Source organism: Nyctereutes procyonoides, unplaced genomic scaffold (assembly GCF_905146905.1).
Source record: "Nyctereutes procyonoides isolate TBG_1078 unplaced genomic scaffold, NYPRO_anot_genome, whole genome shotgun sequence".
NCBI classification, from domain to species: Eukaryota; Metazoa; Chordata; class Mammalia; order Carnivora; family Canidae; genus Nyctereutes; species Nyctereutes procyonoides.
The window spans coordinates 55,606,994-55,632,626 of record NW_026575043.1 but is presented as its reverse complement, the minus strand read 5'-3'; the positions used below and the strand labels follow the sequence as shown (position 1 = coordinate 55,632,626).

General features: G+C 40.2%; 1 protein-coding gene across 2 annotated transcripts; it reads right to left on the bottom strand.

The window, feature by feature from the left end:
- Positions 1-1,106: 1,106 nt before the first annotated feature.
- Positions 1,107-22,466, bottom strand: PPP1CC (protein phosphatase 1 catalytic subunit gamma). Of its 2 annotated transcripts, XM_055322888.1 has the most exons (8): positions 22,193-22,466; positions 11,155-11,286; positions 9,959-10,189; positions 5,102-5,206; positions 3,733-3,956; positions 3,390-3,524; positions 2,401-2,461; positions 1,107-1,501 (listed from the first exon to the last, which is right to left on the bottom strand). In XM_055322888.1, exons 1-8 carry the CDS (start codon positions 22,245-22,247, stop codon positions 1,431-1,433), a joined length of 1,014 nt encoding a protein of 337 aa, XP_055178863.1. In that variant the 5' UTR covers positions 22,248-22,466; the 3' UTR covers positions 1,107-1,430. The 2 variants fall into 2 exon arrangements, with proteins under 2 accessions (XP_055178863.1, XP_055178862.1); XM_055322887.1 differs by having other exon boundaries at positions 1,107-2,461.
- Between the last annotated feature and the right edge of the window lie 3,167 nt (positions 22,467-25,633).

Sequence of the window (25,633 nt, the reverse complement as noted above, 5' to 3'; positions counted from 1 at the left end):
GCCAGGAAAGGAGCCATGACCTGGATGGAATGTAGCCAATGGCAGATGTGACCAGATGCACATGAAGAGAAATTACATGTGAGAATGTAAGGTTAGTGCAGAATGGGATTTATAAGGGAAGGCGCCAAGTTCTTTGGTCATATACTAGTTTCAAATAATTAGCGTCTAAGATCGCATGTCCTAAAACAAAGGTTGATTTTGTTTCCTACTTACCTGGTGCTGTGTCCTTTCTCAAAGAATTTTAATCAAGCTACCACTCCACGTTCTATAACCTGGGTAAAGAGGCCCAATTTTATTAACTATAGAATTCTGAAATCCTAGAAGTGACACAACTGATAATGTCCAGGGCACAGATTAAGGACACACGAAATCTGCCTTTAACATAATCAAATGCTACTCATCTTTCTTCCTATAGTTAAAGAGGTCTGGGAGAATATGATAAAGTAAAATAATACAAGTTTGGATTTGTCACAATGTGGAATAAGAAGGCCCAAGAGGTCAGGGGGTCCAACCTCTCTGGCTGACAGGAGCATGCTGGAAGGGAAGTTGTGGCCAACGCCTCAGGACCAGAGACTATTAGTGCAGATGGGAGGCTAAACCCCAGCAGCCGGGTGCTTTTCTATCAACATGCCATCACTAGCTCAAACAGTCCCTTACTAGGAGGACTTCCTCCTATTCCCTGAGGGAAACCAGGTTTTGATAATAGAAAGTGCTTTGCAAATGACATGCTCTTTGCCCACTTTTAATGTACTGTAAGAAATTAATATGCACTTCACAAAATTGAGACACATGTAGTATGATACAACACTGTGTTCCATACAAATTGGGGAATAGAGAACAAAGAACTGTGCATGCAAATACTGGTGGGTTGAGTCCGAAAAAGAAGTTGTTCAAGTGAACCCAGACCATCAGATGCAGGTGCAGGTGACATGGCAGCTCAGCCCCACATCTCCTAAACAGCAGGGGAGGACAGCTCAATCTCATCACCCTACTTCAGAAACGTAGTTACATCCAGGTTAGACCTCCACAAACATGAGCATCCATATTATAGTCCATCTTTGGAAAACAGACTATTTGAAGGAAAACAAATCCAAATTGAAACTGTGTGGTTTCCAGAGCAATTTATTCGTTAAAATCTATTCAATATGCCATCAACAGTTCTCCTGTGTGTATTGTGCTGATAAATAGACACTGAGAGGATTTAACAAGTTCGTCGTTTAATAAGTCTGAATTCATTTTCACCACATGGTATTGTATACATGGTCATCTGTTGAAACAGATTTCTTTTTAACAGATCTTAGTTTAAAAAAGTCATAGATTCTGTGAGTTCTGTATAAACTGGTGGATAGTAAGTTATTTCCTTTGTTTTGACTTATAAGCCTCAACTTCACCGCAGAATAAAGAATGTAGGCCAAAGAAAGCATAATCGGTCACTCGTATAGAACAGTATTGTTTCTATAATTTGAAGCTTTCTGAAAGGACGGGTTCAGGCCTGATGTAACTGTAAAAAGATTACTTAATGAATAGACTATATGGAAATTGTACAAAATGTTATTAACTTTAATCATTAATACCTTAAATAGCACTATGTTACTAATTGCTATTCAAAACCAAAAACCTGTTTTTGAATCCCTAAGAAGGTAGCATGTGTGCACAACCATGTACACAACCTTGTACTTAGGGGTGTGTCAATACATATTTCAACAGAAACTTTGGCTTTAGGAAAGAGTCACAAACATTTAAAATAATGGCTTTAATCGTCATTTTGAGTATACGTTAAGGGAAAGTGTGCTTTAATTAAATATACATCATACCAGTGATGCTGGCAAGGTTGAGTTAATCCTAATGTTGATAGCTATAAAAACTAGTTTGTACATGACAAGACAATGAGAGAAAAAAGCAATCCCTTTGAAACAAAATTAAAAAAAAATGTTCACAGTGGTTTGTAATCAACAGTATGCACTTTATGACAATAACATGTACAGATTGAGCACCCTAGGGCTCTCTTTATATCCTAAAGAAAACGAGCATTTACATTATTCATGGGTTGAACTGAATTTTAAAAAGATCAATTGTACACTTACCCCTTATACAGGATAAACTGTCCTGGGGTGTACAGCGTTAACACCATCATTAAAGTTGTTTGCAAAAGGAATACAGAATTAAAAAAACAAAATATTTTTTCTTGGGAGTGGAGAATCTTTCATTTGCTGTTATAACCAGCAAATGCCATTCATTAACTCAAAAAATGGAAGAGGGGACCCCACAAACACATTATTTGAGCAAGCTGACCAATACACATTACAGTTTTAAAAATGAAGGTTATATACTCTATGTTACAAGTCCCAACTAGGCAGTGTCAAAATGACATCTATTTCTTTGCTTGCTTTGTGATCATACCCCTTGGAGGTGTTACAGGTCTTGTGGCATTCGGCTTCTTTTTCTCTGCAGGCTTTAAAATCTGCAAAGATTAAAAGATAGTGCAATTTTAAGAAATAGTCTCAACTCAAAATCTTAAGATTTCTCACTCAAATCTTTTGTTTAGAAAGGTTTCTGATTGTTTAAAACAGACCCAAGAACTCTCAAAGTCCCACTAACATATTAACAAACCAAGCTAACATGTACACATTTTGGTAATAAATGCTATGACAAACAGGTGAAATACATGGACAAATTATTTGGCCTCTGGATAAAATGACAATTTTCTGAAGTCAGATCTTGTAGTATCTCTAGAGCAGTGTTTTTCAAACCCATAGGGAGCCCTCTCACAATCGCTGGGAGTTGCAAGTTTTCCCTGATAGTTGGTAAAACAACATTTAATTGACTCCAGTGGCTTTATGATTATGATTGGGCTAGCTTGAAATTGTACAAATTTAATCATAAGAGAATGAGAAAAAGATTCAGACAGACTTTACGTGTAAATGACACTTTTGTGCCAAGTGAGGGCCAAATAAATGATGTCACGGTGAATCAACGAGTCTTATAGAAATTACAAAGAAGTGGTGGGAAAACAGAGTAATCACACAGCACATCTGGCACGTGGCAGTTAGTTCTACTCTAATTTTAGCTGAACATTACACTGACATTTTAAGTTTTAGATTTATAGTAAAAGAACTATAAGCACAAGAAGCCAATAAACTTTTTTTTACCCCACTTAAATAATGTAAAAACAGTTAAATTCAACATGGCAGCTAAGGTTCTCTGACAATCCCCCCCCCCCCCCAAAAAGCAGTTCACTCATTACTGAATTAGAACTAACACTTGTATGGGAAAATAAAAACTTAAGTCTACTCAACATAGATGAACAGTAGGCAGAAAACAGCAATTTCTAAAAAAGTCAGTAAAATTCAGCCTTAACAGTAGGAAACAATGTTGAAAGCATCATCTACCTGAAAAGAACACATTAGAGTTTCGTCCACACTCATCATGGCACCTGCATTGTCAAACTCTCCACAATAATTGGGTGCAGAAAACAGAGTGACCAACTGCCTCTTTGCAAAAAATTCATATCCATCTTCAACCACCTTGGAGAGAAAACGTTTTCAGTATAAGTAGGTGTAAACTGCAGGTGAGCAAAACTACTTTTCAGTTTCCCATTGAGTCTGATATCCTATAGGTCACTTGCAGAGACATTTTGTATGAATAAGCAATACCTACCCACTAAAATCAACAAGGAGAATCTGTGCTCACACACATGCTCTTAAGTGTACATGTAAAATTCAAAATCAATACCTGATGGGCTCTACATATAAGATCCAAATCATGCTTATGGAGAAATTTTGCAACCACTTCTGCACCAAATGTGAAGGACACTCCTCTGTCATTTTCACCCCAGCCTAAGACATCTTTATCGGGGTCAGACCACAAAAGATCACAAAGAAGACCTTGATCTGGTACATCAGTTGGTCGCATAATTCGCCGAATCTGCTCCATAGATTGAAGATCTGGTGATAAACCTATTAAGTGGGGGGGGAAAAAAAGAGGAAGAAAAAAGAACTTTAATATTCCATTTGCTTACAGAGATACTCCATGAGTCTAACATGGAAAGCTTAAACCTATGGCTATATTTTATTAAGCTTTGGTTAGAAAAACAACTTTGAAAAAGCAATGCAATTTATCATATGCACCAATCTACAAGGCACAGTATGCTTAAACGGTATATGGAATCAGTTACCTCAACATACAGAGCTCTATAAAATTAAAATCTAGTGATTTATTAGACAACCACTCCTCAATTCCTTTGATGATAATAATGAACAATTGTACATTCTAGATTGCCAACCATTTGTAATGACTGGGTGTAGAGGGTGCAGATACTCAGGTGTGATGTAGCTTTCTAGGAAATCTGTGCTGTCCAAGGACCATCAAGTCTATCAGACCAGCTCAGATGCAGCTGACTTTCAACTGAATTTAAAATCACATGCCCAGGGATGCCTGGCTGGCTCACTGGGTGGAGCATGCAAATCCTGATCTTGGTGTTTTAAGTTTTTACTTAAAAAAAAAAAAAAAAAAAAAAAAAAAAAAATCACATGCCCAGCTCTACCAAACCAGTTGAAATACAGGAGGGCAGGGATAACTGCTTTATTAAAATACATTCGTCGTATTGGCTCTTTGACAGTTGTCTAATTTCCGACCACAGGCAACAAGAAATCCTTTTCGCAATTACTATCTTAATTAATTATGTCATACAAAGCACAACCACTGAGAAAAATAAATCACTTTTAAAATCCAAGTCAGAAAAATTTCTGAAAGGAGAGGATGAAAAAACAGATCAAGGAAAGTCTACTCACATTTTTAGTATTCTGGAGGATCTAGGATACAGCACATTAATTGCTCTTCATTTTATATTTAAAAACACTTTCTGCTCTATTTTTAAGTCAAACTGTTACAGAGCCTAGAATTCCCTGTAACAAATCAATTTCTTACTTTAGATTTCTATCCAAATGATCCTGGATGCACCAGAGTGGACCCATGATGTAGCACATCAATAAAAGAGAACCCTGACAGAGAAGTCATCCCAATGACAACTCATAAATGTCAAAGTGTATATACCCTTCAGAAGGGAACAAAATCTATCTGGAACTAAAATCAGCCCACATACCTCCATGACAGCAGAATATCTTCTCATCCACGATGGCTGCTATCGGTAAACAGTTAAAGCAGTCTGTGAAAGTTTTCCATAGTTTAATGTTATATCTTCTTTTACCTGTGAAAATTTCAGGGTGGTTAAAAAGAGACTGGTGTTCTGCAGGTTCTCTCAGGACAACTTCTCCCAAAATAAGGGGCTAATTACTTCTTAAGTAATCAAGAACTATGCTTTTATTAAAAATTCCCTGAAGGGTAGGTTTAACAGAACTAGATCTACTTTAAAATCCCATAGAGGTTTGAAATCAGAATCCCAAAGGTAATAACTAAGGATTATCATTAACCCCCAATCATCATTTGGTAGCACCAACTCTGGAATCTAAGTTGTCTGTTTTGTCCAATCTCAACCCACAGGCAATTATGAACAGCTTACACATGTGCCATTACCATCTTCCTTCTGAAGAAGCTTCATAAAATTAACACTCATTCCATCTCCCACTATCAATAGCCCACTGGTACCAGATTAACTCCTAGCCCTACACTCTCTAGAAGGTACAAACGAGTATAAAGGAATACAGATTGCTTACTGCAGACACTCCAGGATAACTTCCTAACACTGCCATAAATGCTCAGAATGTCCCCCAGAGAAACAATGTTATAGGGTGGTTATATTTCCCTTACCAGCCCCTATATTCCCTGCATTCTGGAGTCATAGTGTGATTTAGACAAAAGCAGGACTCTAAGGTACTGTTTTCACTTATGTTCTGAGTTAAAAACCTACTCATAAATTCTGGAAGCACAAATCTGTCTGAATTGGGTTGAGAATGGCCCAATTGTTGGGTGCCTTGTCTCCTGTACGCTCTGTACCAGAAAAATCAAAGATCAAAGCACAATCTTCATTCCTAAATCCAAGTTTGTCCTTCGACTCCTCTCCTTTCTTATTCTAGGGACATCTACAGGTTTAAAGCTCAATCTCTTAGGAAGTCCATCAGTCCATCCTGCTGGCCCAAGCAGCAGGATCCTGAACAACACCTTCCACTCTACTGCCAATCAGCTGGGTATGGAATTTAGCACAGAGTTTGGAATGTAATACAAATTCAAAAAAAACTTGACTTCTACCTCTGTGGAGGAAGACTTTCTTTCTTACTAATAATTCGTATTTTTCTATGACTGGGTATAACTCTCACCATGGTTCACCCTGTTTTGTACTTCTTTGGAGGTCAATAATTCACTAATTCCTTATCTTTCTTCACTGAAGGGTTCTGGAAACCAAACAGCATTCCTCTCTATAAAAGGCTGAAAGGGAACCTGTACACAATCACCACCTCCAATTTTCCAACAATGATAAATAAAATAACAAGGCTGGGCTAATCCTAACCTCCATTCATAAAAGTGATTTGGTTCCATCTCCCATTTTCCACAGAAGCTTATCTCTGGAAGACCATCCAATGGCTAAGGACTCGCTTGGATTCTTCCTTTGCCTACATGTTTCATTTGCCAGTGCTGATGAATCCTCTTCCTTCTTGAAGTCTGTCTGCTTTGCTCCCTGATTCTTTACTAATGCAATACACTCCAGCTTGTCTTGCCGATTCCTCTATCTTTATTGGCTCCTTCAACAAAAAGTAGGATTTTTCCTCCTGTTGCCTCTGAACTTCTTTTTCTTTTCTTTTTTCTTTTCTTTTCTTTCCTCTCTCCCTCCCTCCCTTCCAGACACACACACACACACACACACACACACACACACACACACAGAGGCAGAGACACAGGCAGAGGGAGAAGCAGGCTCCACAGAGAACCTGACGTGGGACTCGATTCAATCCAAGATCTCCAGAATCACGCCCTGGGCTACAGGCGGCGCTAAACTGCTGCGCCACAGAGGCTGCCCTCTGAGCTTCTTAATTAAGTCCTAGAGTCCTGCTTTCTGTACTCTCTACACTTCCTCCCCAAGGCCACTTCAGACCAGAAGGAACATCTGGCTCCAGAAAGGTTTAGTCTGGATAACTGCCAAGATCTTTTCAAACTTCCAAATCCAGGGATTCTGAGCCAGATCCCCTAATGCAGTTTCCTATTACTACAGATCAGACAGCTCTGGTTATCAGAAAAGGATAATACATATTCACATTTTTTTCTAACAGATACTCCAGCTTTTCTAGGACTACGTTTTTATTTTTGTTTTGTTTTGTTTTTAAAGATTTTATTCATTTGACAAAGAGAATGCAACGCCTGTGCACACATAAGCAGGGGAAGGAACAGCAGAGGGAGAAACAGGCTCTCCACCAAGTAAGGAACCTAACGCAGGGCTCAATCCCAGGACTGTGGCACATGACCCAAGCTGAAGGCAGACACTTAAGTGCCCCCCAGGACTGCACTCTTTATATAAAGTTGGGGTGGGGGCAGAGAGAGAAACTGTAGTACAGAAGAGAGCGTGTTATACTTGTGAAATAAGCTTATCACTTAAAGCAGTGGTTTTAAATTGTTCCATGAAAATCTACATTTTAATAAAGCTTTTCATTATAAATTAAAATTTTAATTATCAACAGTTTTTTTGAAGTCTATAAACCATTAATCGAAAGCCATTTCTGTCAAGATGCCTTTCTCCCCACAAGTAGATTGTATGGCAAGTTATACCTGCCTGATGGGGGTGAAGGGAGCTTGAGCAGAAGGTTAATCAGTAAGTCTTGATGACCAAACAAGAAAGAACCAATGCTGACCATCTAAAATAATTTTTAAAGTTTCCTGCATTAAAAAGAAGCTGAATACAATGTTGTGAATATCCTCACACTTGGATATATGTCACAACAAAGAGATCATCTGGATTTGAGCTTCATCAATGAAAACATCAACGTACTTGCTAAACAGTGTATAAAAGGAACCTGCTCTAAAAAGTAGCATCTATAGCAAGTATCCAAAACACAATTTATAGGGGTACCTGGGTGGCTCAGTGGTTGAGGATCTGCCTTCAGTTCAGGTCGTGATCCTGGTGTCCTGGGATCGAGTCCCACATCAGGCTCCCTATAGGGAGCCTGCTTCTCCCTCTACCTATGTCTCTGCCCCTCTGTGACTCTCATGAGTAAATAAATCTTAAAAAAAACACCCCCCCCCCCCATTTATAAAACTTGTTGCCTCTCATTTCACTACCTTAGGAGTAATAACTGCTTTACTGGTACTTCTGATAGACTCATTGTCAAAAATCAAATCTTCCTTGAGGCACCTGGCTGGCTCAGTTGGTAGAACATCTGACTCTTGATCTTGGGGTGGTGAGTTCAAGCCCCACATTGTATACGGGGATTACTTAAAAACAACAACAACAAAAACAACAACAAAAACCTTTCTGGCCACAGACTCAATTGCCCTAGTCAGTTCAGAACCCACCAGATTTTTCTTTGGTGATCCCTTCCCATCTCATCTTACCAGCTGGGTGTTAGGGCCTTAGACAAGGCAAACATACAACTGGCAGAGGGTGAGATTAAGAGAGTGAAGTCTAGAAATAAAATCTTTCTAGTAGTGCACGTCTAACAAATGATCTAGCTGAACACATCTATATGGAACAGAGATGGAAAAACAGCACACTACAGGTTATGACTATAGTCTAGGGGAGGACCACAGGGACAATTCTTAACTGGTCTTATTATCATCACTGGCAAATGCAGTAGCTTGACTGAATTCCTTAACCACCTCTCTCCTCCCAGCCCAAAGCTCCTGCTAGCAGAAATGGTAAGCACAAAAGAAGGGTAAGGGTAAGGACTCAAACCCTTTTCTTTAAACATTTTATACTTATTAAACAACACTACAAAAACAAAATTCCACCCAAACTGGCAATTTTTAAAGCTTTAAGAATCTTCAGTTTTTTTTGGCAACTACCAACCCAAAGTGCACAACTAAACAATCCAAAATGGGTTGTAATATGTATAAAATAGTATACAAATGATTTTTTCGTTTTATAATTTTGCTTTCTCCTTTCAGCACATTTTAGGACAGTAACTGCTATTTGTCCTGGGTACACATGTGCCAGAAAGAAAAACAAAAACAAAACAAATCACAAAATTAAAAAAAACAGTTATTTATATATTTCCAGATATCATTTACATGAAATTATCTAGAAATCTACAGACAGAAAACAGGTTAGTGTTTCCCTGGGGCTGTGGTGATAGTTGCACAACCCCATAAATTTACTAAAAATCACTGAACTGTACACTTAGATTTTATGGAATGAAATTATATCTCAATAAAGTTGTTAAAAACAGATTTGGACAGGTTCTCAGAGTTGTACTAAAAATTAAGTTCAACAAAGATATTAAAGAAGCCACTGGGGGGTGGGGGTGAATGGGTGACGGGCACGGAGGGGGACACTTGACGGGATGAGCACTGGGTGTTATTCTGTATGTTGGTAAATTGAACACCAATAAAAATTAATTTATAAAAAAAAAAAAAAAAGAAGCCACCACTGCAATCATTACTTCTTTTTTTTTTTTTTACTTATGATAGAGAGAGAGCGAGAGAGAGAGAGGCAGAGACACAGGCAGAGGGAGAAGCAGGCTCCATGCACCGGGAGCCTGACGTGGGATTCGATCCCGGGTCTCCAGGATCGCGCCCTGGGCCAAAGGCAGGCGCCAAACCACTGCGCCACCCAGGGATCCCCAATCATTACTTCTTAATCAAATAGTCACATCATAAAAGAATCTAAGGCATTATTATATATTCACCGCAGTGGCAGTGTTATTTTTCTAACCTAAGAAAAAACAAGTTTATGAAATAGAAAACGACAGATTAAACATTTTATCTAAATGCTCATGAATCCTAACAAAATATTTGCCGTTTTACGATCAAGTATTCCAGTTTGAGGAAATCTTTCTTAGATGTAGAAAGTACTTACATTCATCGTAAAATCCATAAATTCTATTGATGCTGGCACATTCATGGTTTCCTCTGAGAAGAAAAAAATTCTCGGGATATTTGATTTTGTAAGCCAGTAAGAGGCAGATAGTCTCCAATGACTGCTTCCCCCTGTCCACATAGTCCCCAAGAAACAGGTAGTTGCTTTCTGGCGGGAAACCACCGTACTCGAAAAGTCGAAGCAAATCATAGTATTGCCCATGGATATCACCTAGAAGCAAGAGTTCTGTTACACAGTGCCCTCATACTTATTGTTTAATCCACCAAAAAAATTCTGGAGACATTTTTTAAACATACACTGCATAACGGGATTGACCTCTAATAATGAAGAGTTAAATTTGACGGCTAACACTAATTTCCAATCTTCTATTTTAGTTCAATTCAGCTTAATAACAATTTTAAGCATATGTTTATGTCCAGAATCTCACAGACAACTCAGTTAATTAAGAATTAATTTTGTGGAAAGGATTATTAATGCCCAGGTAGGCCTTCTTGCTAAGTTACATCGCTTTCCTTTCAGGTTGGTTGATCAATATCAGATCTCTGGCAGCTCAGTCTGCAGGTTCTGTGTCAGTAGAACTGCTGCACTGCTAGTGTGCCCCAGACCTATGTGAACAAAGGTACACACACCACACGCCCAAATTCATTCAGCTCTCAATATCTCCCTGCTATATAATGCCACAGAGCATTTTACTTTAAAAATAAACATATGTTATCAATGTAGTTAAATATGCTAAAATATTTAGCATTACTCAGATGAATTTCAATTTTATAGATTATCTCTATCATGTAGAAACAGACTACAAAACAGTATCAAAGGAGGTCTATTTTTTAAGCATAATGTCCTGCTTTAAGTGTAAATGTAATTCACATATATTTATATAGTTCAGACCTTTTCTTAGCTCTCCATTCAGTGTCGTTTCTTTCTGATGCAATGTTTATATTACTTTAGTGAAATAGTTTTTAGAAAATCTGAAGCACATCTAGGTAAACTAAGTCCATTAGAAATATTTATTCTAAAGTTAAAATTATTTAATTTTAAGTAGTCCCAGGTTAGTCCCAGGTTATTTGTAAATAGCAAACAATTCTGCTGGCTAATACAAGGACATCTATATATCCTCAAGTCACTCAATCAATTGCATAACCAAAGGCAACTGTTCATGCGCCAAAACCTACCACATATTTTGAGTGGTGCTTCAAGTTCTAGTAGGATAGGCTGACTGAGAAAGATCTCTCGGGACTTTAAGCACAGTCCTCGGATTTCATTCTCCTGTAGCTGGACATTCTTACCAGGCTTGGACCCTCTCACTGTAGGGAGAAAAACTCCAGTTAGTCAAATGAAGTCAAGATACAATTTAACATAAAAATTATCTAAAAAGGCACAAGTTTTAATAAGGAGGAGGCAAAAACAGTTTAACTGGCCTGACTTTATTTTTGTAACACTTCTAAAGAATATGGTTTTAATGCCTAATTATAATTGTAAAATCTTAGATAGGATTTTATTTAGTTGCATCTTCTATAGCAAATTAAGACTTCTTACAGTATCCTGAACAAAGGGCCACACACTGTGTATGAATATTGTTAGAAAGGCATTCTTTTGCTACTTGCTGAAATCAGACCTGCTGTGGCTCAGCCCAAGGCCTCAGTTTTGCATCCAAGCCACACAATCGGCCTTGTTCACCTATAGCCTGCCCACCAGACCTTCTCTTTCTGCCCCTAATCTTGTCTACTCTTCTCCAGCCTTATAAATGAATTAGTAGGGGGATCCCTGAGTGGCTCAGTGGTTTGGCGCCTGCCTTTGGCCCAGGGCGCGATCCTGGAGTCCTGGGATAGAGTCCCACATCGGGCTCCCTGCATGGAGCCTGCTTCTCCCTCCTCCTGTGTCTCTGCCCCTCCCCCCCATCATAAATAAATAAATAAATCTTTAGAAAAATAAATCAATTAATTAGTAATTGTAGAATAGATTTCAGAGATTGTCATGTTACTGAGTTGATTCTATGGATTCTTGTTTTATTTTTTTAAAGCAGAGTTTTTTTTTTTTTTTTTTTTTTTTTAATGATAGTCACACACACAGAGAGAGAGAGAGAGAGAGGCCGAGACACAGGCAGAGGGAGAAGCAGGCTCCATGCACCGGGAGCCTGACGTGGGATTCAATCCTGGGTCTCCAGGATCGCGCCCTGGGCCAAAGGCAGGCACCAAACCGCTGAGCCACCCAGGGATCCCTGGATTCTTGCTTTAAAATGTGAGATTGCGGGACGCCTGGGTTGCTCAGCAGTTGAGCATCTGCCTTTGGCTCAGGACGTGATCCTGGAGTTCCCAGATCGAGTCCCACATTGGGCTCCTGCATGAAGTCTGCTTCTCCTCCTGCCTTTTTCTCTCATGAAAAACAAACAAACAAACAAACAAACAAACAAACAAACAAACAAAGTGAGATTGGAAGGGCACCTGGGTGACTCAGTTAAGTGTCAACAATAAAAAAAAAAGACTTTATTTATTCATGAGAGAAACAGAGAGAGGCAGAGGTGCAGAAACATGGAGAATCAGTTTCCTCACAGGGAGCCCGATGTGGGACCTGATCCCAGGATCCCGGGATCACGTCCTGAGCTGAAGGCAGAGCTCAACTGCTAAGCCACCCAGGTGTTCCTAAGTGTCTGACTCTTGATTTCAGCTCAGGTTGTGATCTCAGGGTCATGTGACTGAGCTCCAGGCTCAGTGCAGAGTCTGCCTAAGATTCTCTCTTCCTCTCCCTCTGCCCACCCCCCTGCCACGTGTGTTATCTTTTTAAAAAAATTTAATAAAAAATAAAAAAGACTGAATGCTCAGAACCTTCCCCCGACCAGTGTTTTTCAGAGGATGATTGGTATTTCAAGAGTTCTCTGAAAAAATTTAAGTGTTGTTTGCATTTTATTGAAACACACTTTAGGCTCATTGTACATACTGTACATGTTTGCTCTGCGATCTCTGCGATTGCATCTGTGAATACGATTATGCCCTTAGAGGGCAAAGGATGTCAGTGAGTGCTATAAGAAAGGTTTCTTAGTAATCTGAACAGATACAAAACAAGAAATAGAAGAAATAAATATCGGTACAGCACTAGGTGTTGCCCACATCCGACCACGCTTGAGGTTTACTCCCTATCAAAGTAAAGCACTCCAGCCCTGTAACAGTTCATTTATCAGCAGGTAGGCAGGAAATGAAATTTTTTCTTTCTTTTTTTTTTTTAAAGATTTTATTTATTCTGAGAGTGAGAGCGTGCGAATGAACAAGCACGGGGAGTGGCAGGGGCATGCTCCTCAAGGAGGGAGAAGCAGGCTCCCAGAGGAGCAGGGAGACAGATGTGGAGCTAGATCCCAGACTCTGGATCATGACCTGAGCCTAAGGGAGATACTCAACCAACTGAGCCACTCAGGTGTCCCAAAATGAAACGTTCTGTTTTGATTCCAGTTGTAGCAGATTAGACAGTCACTAAGTACCGCTTAGCACTGAATTGCTAATATCTTAGCTTTACAGTTATGAGGTGGTCTGCTTGATGGTAAGGTATGGTTAAATACAGGCACTGATTATCTTCAACTTGTAATCAGTCTTACTTCTCATTTTGTATAAAAGATTTATAAAAGCAGACATTCTATGAATTAGAACTGAAGCAAAAACATAGGACCAGACTAAATATAGAATGTTAGGTTACATCCTTCCACCGTGAAACCTAATATAAAATGATTCTGTTTCAACAAAACCACAAAATCTATCAGATTAAATTATTGTTGATAATTTAAATTTTATCAGTTTTGGAGGCTTTATATTTAACTTACAAAATCATTCAGCTTAATAACTAAACAAATTCAAAGCAGTAAGTTTAACTGGTTTGTATCTAGCTTTGTTCTGTAAAAACCTTATTTTACAGAGTGATAAAAATTACAAATAAAAAACCTGATGCTTGTTGACAATTTTTCCTATTAAAAATGGCTGTGTCCATTTATTGTCTAAGGCAAAGTCATTCTTCAGCCTGAATAGCACCGAAACCCTGAGTTCTCTGAAGAAAAAGGTGTTTTGTTTTTTAAGATTTTATTTATTCATGAGAGACACAGAGGCAGAGACACAGGCAGGCTCCTCGTGGGGAGCCTGATGGGGGACTTGATCCCAGGATCATGACCTGAGCTGAAGGCAGATGCTCAACCACTGAGCCACCCAGGTGCCCCAAGAAAAAGGTTTTGAACAGAAACAGAACACTATGGATCCTTCAATGAAAGACAGTAAGCAAGAAAAGATGACAAGAGGAAAGGGCCAAACTCCTGAAGCACATAATAAAATGTTGAGAGAGCAGTGGAACTGGGAGCCAGCCCCAAGTTTCTGTACTGGTTTTATAGTCTTGAGCAAATCACTACTTTGGACCCCAAAATATGTAACTAAAGTAAACTATCATCAATCTCCTTCGAATCAAAATATTATGAAATGAGAAGCAACAAAGATGAAAGCAAAGTAATGATAATTTTTGAGGGAAGATATGAAACACATCTATAATACTACAGAGCAACTGAGCAATAAAAAAATGTTTTTTCCAGAACCACAGTAATTTTGTCTCCTAACACACAGCAGAGAATTCAAGAAACACTCCTGTCAGAAAAGACAGTAGGATTCCTGCTTCACTGGCCAGAAAACCCCAATCATTAGCAATTATACCACAAGCTTGGGCAGACTGCCCAGCAGGAAACTTTATTTTGGGCTAGGAGGGGACTCCTAGAAGCTTCTGGTTTTCAATCTCAATCTTTTTCAGCAGAGCCCCAAACTTGTCAATGAATAGTCCACTTTAAGTCTTTTAGGAGAGTATACAATAATTAATCTACACCTATATGTAACAAAGGCTGTACTTTTTATATGAATGCTATCATATTAAATCAATGCCATCAGATTAAATCAATGTTGCTAATATAAATTTTACCGGTTTTGGAGGTTTCCCACTACCACCTTTAGACAATAGTTTATGATAGTTTTCTTATTTTGTTTTCCTGTTGGTCCTCTGGAGTGTACAGGTAAGTAAAAAAGCAACATTGCTAACAAAAATTACTCTTAATGTGCAATAAGGATTACATGCGGTTTTTCTAGAACAAATCAAGATTTTGTACCTGAGGAACAGTGCTCATTAAATACAAAGCTTCTTAAATTCCCTACAATTAGCTCAAGCAATAAAATTATGAAAACAGACACCACCAACACCATCATCTACCAATTGGCAAATACCTGCTCATCCTTCAAGACTGCTTATATATTACTTTGCCCCGCAGAGCCTCTCCTATAAGCTTACTTTATGCTTTCTGAAATGCTTTCACAACACCTGGAAACTACTCAGGGCACACATACTTTGTATTGTAAATGCCATTTTGCTTCCACCTATTCATCTGGTCGCTCTGGTAGACTAAGTAAAACCCAAAACTACATGACTGGCTCTGCAGTGTACATGTCCATGGCCAGATGTGGCAGATGCTCAAAACTTGTGTGAATGAAATCTGGATAAATCTCCAAGTACTGATGACTTGTGATATTAGAATTAAACATGTATTCTGGACTACATTAGCAAAAAACCGGTGTCTGTGCTTTAAAATTAAAAAAGCAGTAGTGTCATTTTCCTATCAGCCTTTAATAGAGCATTTTTCTAGTTGCAAAAATTTAGGACTAATCTTAAATTTCAAGTTGAAGATGATTTGGCTAACAATTAGAAGATTTCAAAATGGGTATTAGCAGCCCCAAAACACTAGATATTTCGTAAAAATGGCCATATTGGCCAATAGCACATAAATCTACTTCACTATTTTCAACGTTCCATCCAATAGAATTACTTACAAGTTGTAGCTAACATTTATCAAGCACTCATCATGTGCTGGGCACTGCACTAGAGGGTTTTACATTGCCACTTAATCCTCACAACAATCCTATGAAGTTAGGCTCTGTCACTTCTGTTACAATCTGGGAGAGGTTCAGTGACTTGGTCCAAGGTCACAGAGCTTATAAGGACACCAGGCCCCACCGAACTCTAGGTCTAGTGGTGCTTCCACTATACTATTACCCTCCCAGCTAAGGATTTGTTCTTTACCAAAATCCTAATATATGGTCATTGCTTCCTAAGAAAATTCTGAGACAGGATAGAAAATCACAAAACATCCTTGCCAATGAGAAGCATTAAATCAGAACTAAATTAGGCAATCTGTTTAAGACTGTCAATACTTATTAACCATGCTTCAAACATTGAACAGAATAGTTGCAGAGTATCTACTATGTGCCAGACCCTCTGGACGCTGGGGATACCCTGGTAAACAAAATGGACAAGAATCTTGTCCTTTCTCTTGTGGAAGACACAGAAAATTAAGACTAGGTAACTGCAGCTTGTTACAAATGCTTGACTACAACTATCCTTCCATCAAGATTATAAAACTAAAAGTTCACCTTAAGGGGATCTTCAATACCATTAAAAAGACAGAGGCTTTTATTTTTTATTTTTATTTTTTTTAAGACAGAGGCTTTTAAAATAAAAACATCTCCATTTTATCTCTAGTAGCTACAAAGAAAATTACAGTGTAGCTCTACTCAATAAACATTAGTCAATACTTACCTTGAGGTTTAAAGCCCTCACTGTGGTTCTGTGTGCAAGGGGAGAAACATGCACACAAAGGAGACCCTTGGTAGGAAATTCAAGAGTGGTCACATGTTATCTTCCTAATTAGTAGCTGCGCTAGTTCAAATTGTAAATATGAAGTTATTTCAACAATTGCCAAAGGAATCCAAAATATTTCAACAAGAAAGAATTCCATTTTCCAGATGGAAGGGTTTCTCATAAATCCAGTTGTTAGGCATTGCATGGAAATCAGTAGGCACTGTAAACGTGTAGGTCAGTGATCAAGACATATACCAATTTAGAACTTTACGACTTCTGAGTAAAAACTTTTATCTGATTAGAAAGATTCAGAAAAGTGAATTACAGCTGTGACCAGCAAAGGCTGTTCTGTAGAAACTTATTTATCTGGCAAATCACGAACACGAGCACATGATAAAAGCTTCCAGTCAATTTATCAAAAACAAACTGACAAAAAGTTGAAATAATAAAAGAATATTATCAGTGATTATTTGCAATGCCAGCTTTTTCTCATAAGCAACACTAACTTTTCTGACAGCCTGGCAAAAAGCAAAACAAATGAAAACTATGCAAGGAAATAAGACTTTGGGATTATTTATGAATAATAAAAAAGTATTCTTGCTCTTTAATTAAAAGTTCCTTGTTAGAAGAAAGTCTTATTAAAGGAACAGTACACACAAAAAGAAAAGTTCCAGATGAATTATAACAAGATTTTAGAATCTAAAAAATGGCACAACCAGCGTAAAAATAAGCCAACACAGACTTTGCAGTTTTAGGATAATCTTATTAAAGTAGGTGGTAATCTTCAGACTACTGCACACCATATTCATTTCAGTGACAGAATCAATAAATAACCTTCCAATATATGACAGATTTTGGAAGACCTCAAACCAAGACAAACAACAGTGAATACCTGCAGCATTAAACCTTTTCCACAAACAACTGAGTTCTTTTCTACAAAAAATATAAAGCACAAAAGTGTTATCAAGAATCATATGGTTTCACTGTAAAGTTACCAGCAGGAAGACTTCCCACTCTGAGAGCATCTGAATTGTTTCCACGCCACACACTCCCTCATTCTTGACTTTACTAACTGCTGGTGCTATACTTTGTGCATTTTTTTATTGAAGTATGGGTGACACACAACGTTACAATGGTGTATACTTCGGACATTTAGAGGCGACACCAATTTTCTCAAGACAAATATTCAGGATATAGTTAGAAAACACTATCTCCTGCTCTCCAAGTACCTGGAGTTTTCTACACCTACTGTGAAACCAGTTTATTGCAAAATGTTTCTTTTCAAGTCTAACAACCCATTTTGATAAAATACCACTGAAGAGACCTGAGGTCTGACCCTTCATTTTAAGAGTAATTTTCATTTTCGTAAGGCTTAGTATCAGTTGAGACTCATTCTGGGCGCCAGCAAACCCTAGAGTAGTGAAGACACTGGAGGTTTCAGGTAAATAATAATTAAGACCTGTAAGTAAATCATCTGTTCTTACACGCTCTGAATACAGGAGTCTGATCCTAAAACTCAGTAATTCATCCCAGAATTCCATTAACTCCAAAAATATAAAATCCTTCCCTATTCATCTTGAATGAGACTTCCAGTTTTAAAGCAATTCACATCAGAATAAGGTCTCCTTCCCATTTCAATCTTTAATGTCTTCTAATTGCCCTCATTGTAAATGAAGTTAATGTGAAGTGGGTATAAAATCATTATCAACCCCTGCCCTGCTTCAGGATCAGTAATCCTTACCTACCTCAAGTACACTGACAGGCACAGGCACATAATTTGCAGAACAGGTCGAAGATTATAGGACTGCAGTCTCAAAGCCATAAAACGATTTCACCAACCAACCTCTACTTTGACAACAGATTACTAATGCTTGACCCAGCACTGCCTCTATTTCACCAGCTGGGGAGAAGGAAAGCCTGGCCTCTGCTCTCCTGGCTTACATTTCCTCAAGCACATGATGACACAAGCCACGAACCTGTTAGATTTCACTGACGCCCCTGCTACTGACAAACAAGGGGGGGGGGGCACTTCAGGCATAAGGAGAGTAATGCTTTCCATGCTGTGGTTTAGGATTGGTGCAAGCTGCAGATCATGTCTCTCATAGGAAAAGAGGATGAGGCCTACTACTGATATGCTGCAAGGGGAGGGAAGAGCAGGAGGCATTGAAACACAGACTTCTTGTAAATAAAGAAATTAGTAACATAAGCTTTGACATTACTGTCTTTATCAACAAAATGTCCTATGATAATTGCTCAAGAAAAGCCTAATTGTCAAAATTATCTGACCTATTAAAAAATCATTTCAGAAGTCTTATTAGAAAAGATTACTTTTGTTTTCTTTGATCAGATTTTTATCAATGCTTGTTGTTTTGCCATCATGCTTGTCCTTTGTATGATCCTCAAGACCAGGCACTGCTGCCTTTTCAACATTAGAATATAAATGTTTCATATTACACCAAAAAGCTAATACAAGGGTCACTTAATTTTATAGTTTCGAAGTATCTGAACACTATTTTCAGATGAACTCTTACACAGAGGATCAACGTAGGAAATGCTTTCTGAGGGCCAAGGCAGAAGTCACATTTAAATCACTGAGGTAAGGAGAACAATTATGCAGAGCCTGACAGGGTCTTGCAGTTTGACAATGGTCATCTTCAGAGCAAAGATGCTTTTTTCAAATCAGGAAGTGAAATAAGTTACACTTACACTTGCCTGCTGTGCAAGAAAAGTACTAGCCATCTCTCTGAGTCAGGTCACTTACAAAGTCAAAAACTGCCCTCTCACTTTTCTCCAACATGGTAGGGATACCAGACCAAATCAATAGCAGGCTTATTTTCTCCCGAAATCTCCCAACTTTATTTTTTTTTTTAAGGAATATAAAACTATGTATTGACACTGTTTACCAGTATTTACAATAAAGTAAACAATATACAGTTGGGTAACATTCTGACTACAAAGTTATCGTTTTTCCTGGTTTCTGCTGAACCAGTAGTTCAATCTCCCAACTTTAATAGTATAGTTATTAAATAATTGAACATTAGTTAAACTGAGTTTCAAGTTTTATCATCAGTGAGGCAGAGCTTGGATAAAACTTCCAAGGTGAGTCACTTAAGTGACCTATATAATCTTCACTTAAAAAAACAAAAAAAAAACTTCACTTAAGAAAAAACTACTTAAGTTTAGAGTAGCAAAGAATTTCATAGCTACATTCCAAATCAACACACTGTTAATTTCTTAAGTAAGACCTCACTGAATTGGTACTGTTACCGAGCCACTTTTCAACTAAGCTTGTACAGTCTTAAAAGACCATCTTGAACATACAAAAAAGATCACAAAACTCATATGCCATTTTGATATACTTACATTTTAATTAAAATTCTTAGGGAAAAACATTTTGGGGGTATTTAAAATCACAAAATTTATTATCAACATCTTCTAACATGGATGTGTGTGTGTCCCCTCAATGGATCATCTTCAACCGTTTCTCTGCCAAATTAACATTGATGAGAAAAAAGCAAATCTGAAGTATACAGTATTGTGCAGTTAGCCCATTCTGGAGGCATTAAAATGCCATGCTTTATTATATTAATTTCAATGAAAAATGAAATATAAAGAAAAATTCTAGTTTTCAAGTGCAACCGAACACATAAAGAGGAACTATTAAGAAATGATTAATCTCATTTTAGATGATTCATCAAGGTAAATCTCTTAGCATGATTTAAAAAATAAGATTAAAATGAACAAATCTGTTATGTGAATACAGAGTTATGGGCAACACAGTAAAGTTAATAAGACTTAGTTTTAAAGTTCTGATTATTCTAAACACAGATTCCAATTTTTTGTTTCCTAGTGAAATAAAGCTCATCTAATCTACCCATATATAAACCTGCACAGATATGCAAAAGTCAAAGCTTTTAACACCAAAATATTTAAGAGAAAGGTCCTTTCTTAGTGCAAACTGGTTTAATCGGTTTCTGGCTGGCTATGGCCTCATATAAATCAAAGGACTGTATTAATTATCATGAAAAATATAGTTCTTATAATAAATGCCAAGTACTGAATGAGTGACAAGGCTTTCAACCACAAATGCCACCGACATTTCAAGAGCATTTCAGGAGACTTTAGACATTCAACGGGGTTTTCCTTTAAGAAAATATAAAAGTAAAAAATCTCAGCATGGATTAAGATATTTTCAGGAGTTTCATCTTAATGACTTAATTATAAAAATCTGCAAATTCTAGTACCAGAGCTGCCCCAACTGTTCTTGCTCTGGACTCCATCTCTCAAGCATTTACAGTACAGTATTTTAGGACAGAATTAAGGCAAAAAGCAGTTAAAACTCAGCCAAATCTACATTATCCAGCGCCCAAATCAAGAGATTTGAATTCTTCCAAAGTTTCAGAAAAAGACATTAGCATTAGTAGACAGGCTTGGGAATTCGGGTGGGCGTGGGGGGGGGGGCGAGGGGAGGTTCACTTCAGCGACCCTTTTTAGAATCCAAACTTCATCTGTATCCCACATCAATACGAATCAATTGTCAGGCACCTCAGGAGTCTAAGGCCAGCTAAAATTAAAAGTTTTTTTTTTTTTTTTTTAACCTCTGCTTAACCTCCTTCCTTCAAACATTAAGGTGTCTTGAACGTAGCAAGTTCTAGCTCCCGGCTGCCTGGGTTTGAAACCTCTCACTAATGTGTGACCTTGGTCAAGTGCCTTAACCTCTCAGTTTCTTCCAAAAAACGTGGGGAAAAAAACAAAAGCACCCACCGCTCAAGGTTGTTGGGAGAATTTATGAACTGTGTGTAAACCGCTCTAAGAATGTCTGACACACAGCGCTTTAGAAACGCTATCGCTATAAATGTGATTATGAGATGCACCCGAAGCGCTTAATAAAGAGCCTGGCATATTGGAAAGATAACGAAACTGTCATCATCGCTGGTTTCACATCCAGGGGCACGTTTAGAAAAGAGCGCTGAGACCTCTTCGAGAGAAGGATAACTTAAGGGGAGTATTTGGGAAGGCAGGAGGGGGTCGGTTCCGACATCCTCGCGGGTTATCAATGTTCGTCATCAAGTAACAAGCAATTGGTCCTCCGACCCCAGCCCCACACAAGAAAAAAAAGCAAGACCGGACATTAGTCCCCAAAGCCGGTGGAACTCTCAGCCCCATCAAATTGGTTTCCGGGAGGACGGGTACCAGAAAGTAAGGAACACGCCGTCCTGCAGGTGGGGCCAGGGCCCCCCGCCTTCTCTCTCCTCCGAAGACTGGTCCCATTTGCGGGGCGCAAAGGGGTACGGACCGGAAACGTGGGGGTGGGGAGCGGAGTTTTCAAATCTCCGGGAGGAAGGCTGCACCTCCGAGCAATGGATGAGCGGAGCCGGCGGGATCCGCGGGTTGGGCCAAGTACGGGACCCCAGCCGGCCTCCCTCCGGCTGCAGCCCCCGGCCCCACGAGTCCACTGGCGGGGCTCGCTCCCCTCGGCGCTGCCAGCCCAACCAGCCTCCCAACTTACCCCTCCCCCGCGAGCCCCCGGGGGCGCCCGCCACCCCTCAGCCCGCCCGCCGACCCCTTCACCTTCCAGCAGCCGTTGGATGATGCTGTCGATGTTGAGTTTATCTATATCCGCCATCGCCTTCCGCCGCCGACCCTCCCGCAGCGGCGCCGCCGCCGGCTCGCGCCCGGGACTCACACCTCCTTTCCCACGCCACGAGCACAGAGGCGGTGGTGGCGGCGGTGGCAGCAGCCGCGGCGGGTCCCCCCCAACCGCCCCGCTCCCTGCTTCCTCCTTCTCTCCCCACTGGAACCACGAGAAGAACAAAATGGCCGCCGACTCCTTAGCCAGTCTCGGTCGGCGCACGGATGCGCGCGGGGGAGTGCAGCGGCCCGGCCGGGACTTCTTTACGGGCCATAGGGCGCGCGGGAGGGGGCGGGACCAGAGCGCGAGCAGGGGGCGGGGCCAGATCGCGGGCGGCGGGGTTGGGGGGAGGAGACGGTTGAGCGTAGTCGCGCTCGCGCGTGGGATCCCTCCGCCAAACGGGCCGAGCAAATAGGCCCTCTGGCGGGAGCGGGAGCTGCAAAGTTGCACCCGGGAGTTGGAGCTGAGGTGGCAGATGCATCTGGGCGCTCTTGGGATTGCAGCCTCCGCCGGAGACTGTCCTTGAGGCTGGATGTTTACAGACTTGGCCATGTGAAAGCCCACCGGGAAAATTCGGGGGTCCTGGAATTTACCCCCTAAGATAAATCTGGGGTAGAGGTGGAGACAGTATTAAAGTGAAGTAGGTTGACTTATTTTGGGTTCAGATTTGATGGAATTGGGGGATAGGGAAAGGTTTACTTTGTCCCTAATTTAAAAAGTCGTCTCCCTGGTAAATCAAGAGGCTCACAGTTATTCATTCTGAGTGGTGGGATTATGGGTATGTATAAATATTTGTGTGTGTGTGTGTGCGCGCGCGCGCTCTGTAACTTTTGCATTTGGGGGAATTTTTTTTTAATCCACAAAATTTTTTCATTATTTCTATCTTTGGATTATCTTTCTTGAACTCGGCAAGTTATATAATCATCGAAACAGTTACCCTGATTCCAGCCAGAACGACGGTGAACAAGCGTGTGCAAGCAGATAAAGGGAAAATTTGCAGATTTCGCGCCTTGGAGCTCGAGGCCAGAAGAGAGGAGGGAGTTTGCAGGGGCCCCCGGCAGTGCGGGGAGTGCAGGCGATCCTGGCTTCTGCAGACATCCTAGGAAACTTAGGCCGGTTCCCCAAGGCTTCCCGGTCTCTCTAAGTGCATCCCTCTCCAGGAAGCCACCTCCGGGGGCTACGCGTTGCTTTTAGCTGGGTTTGGAAGTGCAGCCCACATTCAGCAAAACATCTGCTCCCTCTCCTGACCTTTACATTTGTCTGTTTTCTCCTGCAGCGTTTTAGTTTGCAAAGCCCTTTCTCAACCCCCGAGAAATTAATTTTGTTTCTCAAGGCATGCAGGATGCATGTCCCATCTCCAAATGCCATGGAGGTAATTGCACCAATCCGGGGAATCAATCCTCGGTAAGAGTGTCCTCTCTGGGGCCGCTCTTTGCATGTGTTTCCCTTGCTGGCAGGAGGGTTTGGGATGGAGTGTTGAGATTCAGGGTTCCCTCTGCTTGGCTCAGCTGCGAACTCCACTTTCCCATTTTAAACTCATTCTCCCGAGCTGCAGCTCTGTCTACCAGAAGATACACAAGTGTCGTTTGTCAGCCTAGGGCACAGGGCCCAGTTGGTGACATTCAGAGTCGATGCCCAGCACTGTTGTGAACAGCTGGCTGTTGAGGTCAGGGTGGCCCTTGCTGGTTTCAGTGAGACTTTGAGCTCCTCCAGGGCAGGGTGCATCATCGCAATGGCAATTAGAGCAGGAATATGAAGACAGCAATTCATTCAGCAGACAAATATTTATGGAACACCTACTCTGTGCCAAGCATTGTTCTAGGCTGGGAAGCAGGGTTGAGTAAGATAGACAAGGCCCTTCTCATGTAGAGTCATCTAGTAAGCCAACAGACAATAAACAAAGATGCAAATAAAAATATCAGCTTCTGATAAGTGCAGTGGAGAAAAAACAAACAAACGCTACACTCATTTTCTTAGTATGTGCCAAGAATTATCCCGTCAAATTCCCAAGATAATCCTAGGAATTATGTACTATTTCTATCATCTCCATTTTACAGATGAAGAAAGTGAGACACAGAGAGGCTAGATTGTCTTCTGAAGGTCACACAGCTAGTAAATTGCAGAGTGAGGGTTAGTATTTAGGACAGTTAGAAACCAAAGCCCTTGTGAATCCCCTACACCTAGCACAACCCTGACACATAAATGTGGAACCAAATGGCATGATCTAAACACATCTCTACCACAAGAATGCCACGATTTTCCACACAAAATGACGGTAAGTTAATATCTGTTGACATCATCAGGGCTGGAGGAGAACTTCAGACTGGACTGGGGCATAGGGAGGGCCCCTATCCACTTGCCATTCTTCGTTGGACAACTCCCCTTGAGTCCAGTTTTGCTGACATGTCTACATGCATTATTAGCTGGCTTAGAGCCTGAGAGTGGCATAGACTCACAGAATAGCCCTGAATGGCTCCCAGAAACCCCAAACAGCTCTTACAAGAAAGAACTGATCCCCTGTTGTCCTTTTTCTGCCATTATCAATACTAATGGCCTCCCTAAGGACTAGTAGACAAATATTTGCCTGGAAGGCTACCGCCTAATAGGTGGAATGTCCCTTCCCTTCTCTATACTTCATTCCACCTATCTAGATAATGTGGATAGTGTATCAAAATGTGATTTTGAGTGCTCTGCCTTGGATCCACAGAGCTTTCTTAGGGGCTGCTGGAGATGATGGGGAACTGGTGGGGTTCTGGTCCTCCTTCCCTCGTGTCCACCAGAGCAGCACCGTGGTACACAGTAGGCACTTAATATTAACTATTACTACTATGATATGTTTTATACATTGAGTTTCCATGTAAGAGTGGCAATGGCCAAAATATTTGAAAACTCAACAGTATTTCTAGGAATACTTTAGCTTTTTTTTTTAAAATATTTTATTTATTTATTCATGAGAGACACAGAGAGAGAGAGAGAGAGGCAGAGAGAGAAGCAGGCTCCCTGCAGGGATTCCAGGATCACGCCCTGGGCCAAAGGCAGGCGCTAAACCACTGAGCCACCCAGGGATCCCTGGAATACTTTAGCTTTGAGGAGGACTCAGGCACCAAGTAGAGACTGTGGTGATCTGTAGAGCCCACACCCCATCCACCTAAGGACCCAGCTTCTTCCAGTTCCAATTCATTGAGGCCATGTGAAAAATAGGTGCAGTGTGGCCAGATCCTCTGAGTTTTCAGATGAACTTGGACATATGAATTTTTATGTGAAATGTTCTAATTTTTAAACCAGCTGGTCATGAACTCAAATTATTCTAAAACACTATATGAGACTGACAAAACCTATCTGGGCTACATTTGGCCCTTAACCAATAATTTGGAACTCTT